At 33.5% G+C, this 9595-nt stretch overlaps 2 protein-coding genes across 2 annotated transcripts; one reads left to right on the top strand and one right to left on the bottom strand.

The window, feature by feature from the left end:
• Window positions 1-2034: 2034 nt before the first annotated feature.
• Window positions 2035-2709, top strand: LOC118348502 (protein TIFY 10A-like). Its single transcript, XM_035690343.1, has 2 exons — window positions 2035-2114; window positions 2436-2709. The coding sequence occupies exons 1-2, from the start codon at window positions 2035-2037 to the stop codon at window positions 2707-2709; spliced, it is 354 nt and encodes a 117-aa protein (XP_035546236.1).
• A 2022-nt stretch (window positions 2710-4731) lies between these two features.
• Window positions 4732-6740, bottom strand: LOC108990314. Its single transcript, XM_035690340.1, has 2 exons — window positions 6697-6740; window positions 4732-6389 (listed from the first exon to the last, which is right to left on the bottom strand). Exon 2 carries the CDS (start codon window positions 6370-6372, stop codon window positions 4732-4734), a length of 1641 nt encoding a protein of 546 aa, XP_035546233.1. The 5' UTR covers window positions 6373-6389; window positions 6697-6740.
• Between the last annotated feature and the right edge of the window lie 2855 nt (window positions 6741-9595).

The following is a 9595-nucleotide window of genomic DNA, read 5'->3' as shown; positions in this document are numbered from 1 at the left end:
CAAACTCCACCAAGAACAATCTAGTAGCAAAGATAACAAAGAAAAAAAAAAAGACGTAAAGGAATCCCAATTTCCATTTTAGAGAACCATAATGTACTAGCTCGCTTCATTAATCATGATACCATTTCAACTGTTTTCCATGTCACACTATAGCTGTCTCTATTAAAACAGTTTCTTCAACACTTAATTGCTGGTAAAACATAGTTAAAACTAAGAAGAATGTGCAGTTCAATGAGTTTAGTAAAGAGGAAACAAAAAAAGAGTAATTAGAGGGATTACAAGCATAAATGTGCCCATACCGTTGAGATGTACAAAGATTACAAAATATATGTGCATCGACTTTTGTTTATGGTCTCTTCGGGATCACGCCATCCCGACGGGTGGTGAGTTCAAATACGACAGTCTCCATGTCATTTGCTGCTATCATTTTCTATGATTGGGAAAATAAAGACATTTATCATATTTAGTACGGATTTTCGCGTTGCCGTTCGTTTCAAATTATTATATAAATCTAGGGCATTAAATTAAAGAGTGATGATAGATAGATATATATAAAATGAATCTTAGGTGATATTTGGATAGTGAGTTGAGATGAGACGAGATGAGTTGAGATGAAAGTTAAAAGTTGAATAAAATATTGTTAAAATATTATTTTTTAATATTATTTTTCTTTCGTGATTGAAAAAGTTGAATTGTTTATGATATTTTATGTGAAAATTTAAAAAAATTGTAATGATTAGATGAGATGAGATGAGTTGAGATCAATTCTGAATCCAACCGGAGACTACAGTATTAATTTGTTGCTATCCGTAAAATTATTTGGCTAACATTAAATGAGTAATAAAAAAATAAATTTCATTTATTTATCTCTCTCTATATTCTCAAATTTGAATAAATTTTTTTTATTGATTAATTATATGATATGTAATAACACTTGTTGGCTTCCATATATATTTTTTTATATGTGGGGGAGGGGAGATTCGATTCGTGGTCCTCTTAGTGAAAAATCAAGGTGCTGCCAATTAATCCAAATGATGCATATATATTAATTGTAGCTGCCATAAAATTTCTCTCCTACATTTTTGGAATCTACAAGGAGTCATTTTCTCTTTGATAAACGCCTCTCATCGATTCTGATTTAGGTTATATCTCACACAGTCTTGCTACATCACATATTTGCAACATTTCCTTTTATAAAATAGAAATCATTAGAGTCACGATATATTCACTTATCTTTTTCGTTGGATTCGCACGGATATTGTCTCACATTAACGATATTTATAATTCACCTATCAATTTATATGAGACAGCACGTATCAATCCAATGAAAAAGTTAAGTGTCATTCTCATTTTTGAAGAATTAAAGAATCTGAATTTTTCTTTTTCACACGAAGATTGAAGAACGTGGTATGATGTAGCATGCTTGTTAGAGATAAAATCAAATAATTTTTTATTTTATTTTATTTATATGGCAGGTTTTGTGAATGATCTTGATTTATAAGATATCATATTCCACATAATTTCAAATGTTTTGAATTAAGGAGAAAGCTAAATCCAAACGATTTCATGCACCCCTTGCGGACGAAATCTAGCTAGCTGCCACGGATTAAATCAAATGGTGCGCACGAGAGAAGAAAATGCAGTGCAACGAAATGGTTTCTTCCATGCAAGTGAAAAGGTGTGTACTGGAGACCCCACCTTCTTCTCGATGCTATGCTCTGTAAGCCATCTCTTTTTCTCTTCTTCACCTCTTCTTAATCCTAACCCTAGCTGAAACCAGCGAAAACCAAATGTTCTCCATTCCGCCATAGCCTTTCATACTAGCTCATTCTCTCATCTTATTTTGGTTGCATTGTGAATATATTGTGTAAGCAAAGGTATATGCTTTGGGGTTTAGAAATGATGTATAGAATTGAAACAGGGACAATTGAGACCTACTGTCAGGCAACACCAACAATGAATTTATTCCCCATTACTGAGAAATTGAATGATTTTTCATCCTGAAACGTGGTGGCCACTAGTAACCTTAAACCCATGGATTTTTTCCCTCAACCATCCGGGTTTGCTGCCTCATTACCTAAAGAAGAGGTCCCAAAGATTGCTACCGACTCTAGGTGAGCCCGATTACTACTGTCTCATGCTTTACTGTATATATATTCTATGTTATCCAAAGCAAGCAAAGTGATTCTAATTTTCTTTATCAATGACTCATAATGATATCACCATCAATGTTAGAAATGGGCTAATTCATATTCATGATTTGTGTCAATTCATTTGGGAGCTCATTGAGTGACATGAATTAAATCGCTTGCAGCTTAATTGATTAAGCGCCATAAATATGTTGCTCATTGGAAAGAAGTTGGAAGCTATAGTATTGTATCCTAGAAGATAAATATCTAATTTTTTTATCTGATTCTAATCTGTTCATAATGCAGCAGAGTGGACAAGTCTGCCAAAGCAGAGCTTGAAAGAGCCCAGATGACAATTTTCTATGCTAGGAAAGCAATCGTGTTCAACGAATTTCAGACCGAGAAGGCCAAGGAAGTCATGCGCTTAGCAAGCCAGGGAAGCTCCCAGAGCAATCCCAACAGCCAGAATGCATTTGCTGCTTCTAAATTGGCCAGGATTGATTCCAACAGTACAATTGGTACTAGCTCTACAATTGTTCCTCCTAGTTTAGACAACAAAACGATTCTTGAACACATTTAACCACCCCATCAATCCCTTGCTAATGGTAATTATTTCTTATGATTACTAACTATTACTTGATCCAAAAGATGGAATGTTCAGATCACTATGTCGAACATCATTTTAAAAGGATTCCTTGTCCCCATACGTTCAACTAAATTTAATTGCGGATGTATCAAAGAAACTAGTTCACTAGTATTGGTTATTGGAGTCCTTTACACACACACACACACTCACATACACACAAATGTTATTTTTTCAATTCTTAACAGAGGGACTGCCACATCCTTGATTGTCACTAGCAAGTTTTGCTGAATTAGTATATCTGGGTGGGGTGGGGTTTGGGTAGGTTTAGGTTTTATAAGTCTTCCTTGATGAGATTGGTATTTTCCATCCTCGTATTATATCAAAAAGTGAAGGGAAATTTTCTTATCAAATTAAAGTTTCTTTGTGTCATCTCTACTGTTGTACTGCATTTAGGCAAATTCAATGATTAATCTCTATTATTTTCTTTTTATAGCATTTTTAATAGGGTCCCAGCAAAAGCACCATACCAATACCAAACAAACAACTTAGCAGCAGCTGCTCCCTCCTAGCCAATCGAAAGTAAGTCATGGCTCGGCCTGGCTGCACAATCACCAAACTGGTTTTAATCATATATTCATACAACCCACCAAAATTAAACAAAAGGATGAAAAGCTCGAATTATATTTGATTTATTCAGCATCCTTTGGCTGTGTTTCCCTCTTTAGTTTCTGCTCCAGCAAATCCAGCCTTCCTAGGCGTAACTTTTGACGATGAATCATAGTTACTGTAATTATGTTTTGATGTGAGCATCTTTGTAACTCAAATTTTGAATGAGTGAAACTAATTTACATTTTAATTGAGTCAGTGGAAGTCCATGTTTGACGCATAAGGAGATTTTTTGTTGCAACGTATTGCTGTGAAGAGTAGAAGAATATGAAGTCAAAATGACCATCTCATTCCAGGTTCATAACTTTACAAACCGACATCTACCAAATACAAAAGCACATCCACATCTACCAACCTAATACTAACACAAAATCACACCTACATCTATTAAAATGAACTCATAAATATTTCTTACAACCCATGAAGCAAATGTAAACTCCAAACCACACAATACATGGGAAAACCAATAAATATTTTTTTTACAGCCCATGATGGATTTTTACAGAAATTAATAGTTCTATATTTTACATCGTTGGATAAAGGTCGAATAAGATTGTTATTTGTAACATTACTCAAATTAGTCATCAATTGATACGATTTGATTCCTTTTCACTATCTTCCATCAATTCCCACAAGGTGCTGTATATTCTGGTGCCTCAGAGGAAAGGGCAAAAAAGTAACGAAGAAAAAGAAAAAAGTCGGTGAACTGAGGTGGGACCTAATATCTGTCATCAACTAATATCTATATATCATGATAATGTCTAGATATAATCACAAAATTATAATATGACGTGGTTTGATGTAATAAATTGAATTATAAAACTAATTTAACAAATTATATCATTTTATAAATTTATTTTAAAATCTATATACTGCATTAAAATTGGTTTGATATATCACTTCGCATTAAAATTGGTCCAATACAGTGACCTCTACTGCACGTACAGTGGAATTTGCGAGCAGCCGCTTTGAAATGGAACTTCAAACACTTCATTTTGCTGTTGGGCTGTACAAACTATACAAACTATCTAAAAAAATCCTCAGTTTTTTATGTTTTACTTCCAGCATGGAAGTAAATTTATAAGTTGGAAAAATAATTTAATACTCTTTCGCTGGAAGGAAAATTGGAGTCCCTTTAAGAAGATTTCTACTTTCAATGCCATGCATGCAGCAGCTTTATTTAATTTGCTGGTAATTTTAGTAACAGAGCGAATAACTTAATTTGCTGCAACACAGACAGATAGACAGACAGACAGACAGACTCCACTGATGGATCAATGCTAAAACAAAGTCGATCTAAATTACCTAGGACTCCAACAAACACTACCACAGTACGTCGATGCTTTAAACCTAGACCTTGCTAAGGAGCCTGCTGAAATTCCACAAAGTGAAAACCAGGACAATAATTCCAACAACAGTAGCAGTGCCTTTAAAGAAGTCTGTGAAATACACCCTCGTCAAGGTTCCCACCAGACCATTCCAAATGTTGTCGGAGTAATCATTAAGACTATCACAGAGATCGCGGTAATGGTACTTTCCCCTTTCTAATTCAATCTCCAGGGCGAGGTTGTTAACCAGTTTTGTCACTGCAGCGCTGGAACCTAACTCGTTAACAATGATCTTCTTTTCAACAAGCAACCTTACATCTGCTTTAGTTGTGATAAGATCATCCAACAGCACAATGTAATCGCAGACGTAACTCTCAGATGGATAATGGCACTGCTCTAAGGCCATCAGGTTTCGGAAAAGACCTTCAGTTTTGTCGTCTATCCAAAGGGGTGGGACTTCCAAGAAACGTTGCATATCCACCAAGCAAGTGCTTTTCAGGCATGGTAGGCAAGACAAGAACCATGAGAGATTGAAAATCGGGAATCTTTCTAAGCATACATTCCGCCGGAATTTTATATCAAGTAAATATGTTTCTGAATCTGGCGTAGTGAATTTCAATCCTGCCTCTTCAAGCTTTGTTGCGGTACCATATAGGTGTTTAACTCTTTTCTTTTCGTCTTCTTGTTCTTGGTTTGGTGGACGGGAACAACCTGTGCACGTGCAACATTTGGGTTTGGAATTTTGCCCTTCTTTTTTTAGTGGACAGAAAAAATATCTCACCAAATCTGTGAAATGCTTTACTTCCTTCTTGGGCTCTGGTGAGCTTCGGTTTTGTTGATCAGGGTTAAAATATTCCACTAAATCTGCGATGAAACGCTGCTTGGGGTCTGGTGAGCTTGAGTTTGAGTCTTGTAAATGGCAACAACATCCCACCAAATCTGTGAAACACTGCTTTACATGACCACACTTCTTCTTGCAACCCGATTCATAGATCAGATCACCAAAAAACCCACAAGAGAGCTCAATAAGAGTCTGTTTTTTTTTCTTGGGTTCCCCATTTTGGTGGCCTACATTCAGCTCATTAATGCGGTATAACTCCTCAAGAACAAAGAAAGGAAGCTGATTCTCAAGTAGAAACAGGTCTTGCTGTATGCTGCGTTCCATGCATGGTCGGCTTAATATATAGTCTTTTTGATCATGAGCCTCTGAGTTTTCAGACTTCCTGCGGAAGAGCTCAAGTATAAAGATAGCATCCAGTAGAATCATGTTAACAAACCCTTCACTGCTGAGTAGAAAGTTCTCCGAATAGCAGCGGCGGATTTCCATTTCTTTGTGCTCGATGATGCATGCAAGATCCTCGATGCTCTTCCCAGTACGATTACAGAAATCCCTCAAATATATGAGTTTTTGTATATCCATGTCCTTCAACTCTTCGCTGCGGTGATGAAAAGGGCCGATAGAAACCAGCCGAGGGGTGTAGGCCATATTATTGACCTCGTGAAATCTCTTGGGAACCCTGTAGATACAGCACCGATCAGGCCAACGAGAAGCCTCCAGTGCCAGTGGAATGTCAATGATCAGCTCTTTGCATTCAGGTTGATCTTTTGTTTGAATGGAATCATTGGCCGGGTGTATTGCAGGGTAGACCAATGTCCGTTCCATTCCTCAAGTTCCTTTCCCTATTGACATTAATAAAGAAGATAGCAACATCATGAGTTTTGACATCTCATATATACCTTCAAATATGATCTATAGATCAGCGATTTGCTTTAAATCGAATGATCGGATCTGAATTTGAACTCTTTAAAAAAAAAGGCGACCATGCAAATTAATTTAGAACATGCATGCTTATAGGTCCAAAGGTTCAAATACTTAGCTACTTGTCTGAAAATTTCAACATTGCATAACAGATCAGTACTGAAAAATGAAAGAATAAAAGGAACCTACAAATTTAATTTGATTGCAAGGAATGCTTAAAGTACGTACGTACTGGAAGAAGTCTGATCCGTCCTACTCGGTCAACGTACGCGCTATCTTAATCCTAATCCCTTGCTGATTATGTATCGTCCGTTCTTCCCTCACACACATATATATAGGGACGTTGGTGTAAACAATCAATGATTGATATTTTGATTCATTTACTTGCATGCTTATATTTACTTGCATGCTTATATTAATTAAAGAAAACTGATTTTTGTAGATGTGCAAGTCTCATACACTCCCTTTAAGAAAAGTGAATAAATATAAGACTCGAATGAAATTTTTTATTTTTTTTAATATTAAACCCTATTTTTTTTTAAATGAATGCACGAAACTTATATGCCCTTAAAATGTAACTAACATTACTCTTAATTATTTAACAAATTCTTCGGTCTATTGCATACCTGTTTTGGTCAAATAAAAGAATGGCTAATGTTTGACAGATGCATGCCTGGTTCGGTTGTTTTATACAAAGAATTGAATGGAAAATGCTACCTATTACATATTATAATTGATGACCGAACGTACCCTTATCCTGATGATGCGGTGTTATCCATCCATGATCCACCTTGTCATTTTCTAGTAAGACATGATGAAGACATCTGTATTTTAGCTCACCACACACCGTAATGGCTTAATTGATTCCAGAGACCATAAATAAATTAAAGTCAATATTGCACGTTTATCTTATTTAATACGGAGTTTCTGCCTAGGGTACTGTTAGATCAAGTTCTTTTCAAATTTTTATCTAAATTATTTTAGTTTTCTTTTATTTTTTATAGAAATAAAAAAAATGAAAAAAAAATAAAATAATTTTTACCGTATTTATTACTATTAGTATAAATATTTTGAATAACTAAGTGAAAGTAACATGCAATACACGTTTGCTTAGTTTATATTTAATTTTTTTTGTTAAGAACTAATTTTTTCGTAATAAGGACGTAATGTTTTTGGTTAATTAATAAGCTTGTATGCATCCAATTAAAAATTTAGTGTGTTTCTCATGTATGAAAAATTAAAGAATCTAGATTTTCTTTTCACATGAGAAAGACATTGATTTTTTCATTGGATTGGATTTTTTTTTTTTTTTTTTTTTCACACCATAAAGATTGAAGAACATGGTATGGCATAATGCTCAAAAGGCAGGGTTTGTGAATGACCTTTGATAATTTATAAGAAAAGATGGTATACTCCACACAATTTGGTTGTTGGTGGCCGGGCTCAATGTACCGAACATGAATGAAGTTTTAAGGGTGATGTCATTCTAATGACGTCCTCAACTCAAATTAAGATTCGGTTTAGATACAAAAGTTTTTAATAAATTAATATATACAAAAGTTTTTATATAAAATATAATAAAAAAATTTAAAAATTTAAAATCTTAAAATAATAATATTAAAAAATAATATTTTAATATATTTTATTTAATTTTTAACTTTTATCTTATTCACTCAGCTTGTATATATGAAACGATAGCAACAAAAATTATAACTCAATTATTTAATAAATTAATGCTTTTATATTTGTTTTTAAATCTGACGCGTTTAAATTCAAAAAGTGTTATTTTACTGTTAAATTATAATATAATTACAAAATAATAGTAATTATATCCATCTCCTTTTAACATATATATATTATTGTTCGAGATACAATAAATGCACAGATTTTTCAAAATTATATAATAAAATATTAGTTTTTTAAAACTGTTTTTTTTTAAACTATGATCATTTTCATTATTAATTAATTATTTAATAAGCACAATTAGAAATCACTCGCTATCAATCTCCGTGCTTAACAGAATTCTTAATCCGTGAGGTGAAGGCCGGAAGGTTTATAAAAATGCATATATTTATTTTATAAATTAATATGTTTTAATAAATGATAATGCTAGAGTCACCACTAGGATGCTGGGAGCTCCAGTTAAGCTCTAGCATGTGTTTTTTTTAATTTTTTTTATATAGGTTTTTTAAAACTTTTTTTTATTGTAAAAAATCATAATATTATTAAAAAATATTTCTTTAATCATGAAGTAAAATAAAAAATAAAATAATCCCAACGGAAGCTACTAACAGGACTAATTATATTAGGAGTTATTTGGGATATTTTGCATGCTTAGACACTTGGTCACTCGTTCGATGGAACATTAAAGTTTGTGTTAAATGGCTAATGTTTTGACAAAAAATTGAACGTTCACACTACATTTTGTGGAAAACTCGTACCAATCAATTATGTTTACAAATGGATACCTTGGTTCTATTGCTTTGAAGTAGGGGTGCTACCCGCTTCTTATGGTAAGGGGCAAACTTGTGAATTTTTTCCCTCACTCCGCCCCTTTCCATGCTGGGGCAGGGTACCCTGTCCACTACACGGTATGCAAGAGTGGACCTCCATCCATCGGCCCCCTTCTCTCCAATTGGGCCTTCGGCCCAATTCAGTTATCTAGGTTCAAAATGGCCAAGAAACACATTCAAATTTGTTTTTTGGCCATTTTGAACCCATAATTTAACTACAAAAAAATATATTTAAAAAATAAAAACAAAAAATAAATTATATGGATATAACTATTAGCTATATACTAAGTTTCAACTAATACTATTAAGTATTAACTAATAATCATCACTAAGGCACTAAACTATTACAATTATACAAATTAAGAAAACTAATAAACTATTACAATATTACAAACGCATCTAAAAATAGTAAATATTACAAATTATACTATTAACTATTGTAGTAACATTACAATTAATTTTCCATTAAGAAAATGATAACATTTCAAATTTGATCAATTTGGGGTGGTTGTGAGTTCACTGAGTTGTGTTGACTGTTGTGAGACTGAAAATCGAGATAATAAAAGTTATAAAGCCTGCAACATTAATAAATTAAAAATAAAACAAATTATAAT

This window comes from Juglans regia, chromosome 5 (genome assembly GCF_001411555.2).
Source record: "Juglans regia cultivar Chandler chromosome 5, Walnut 2.0, whole genome shotgun sequence".
NCBI classification, from domain to species: Eukaryota; Viridiplantae; Streptophyta; class Magnoliopsida; order Fagales; family Juglandaceae; genus Juglans; species Juglans regia.
This window is presented reverse-complemented; position numbering and strand designations above follow the sequence as displayed.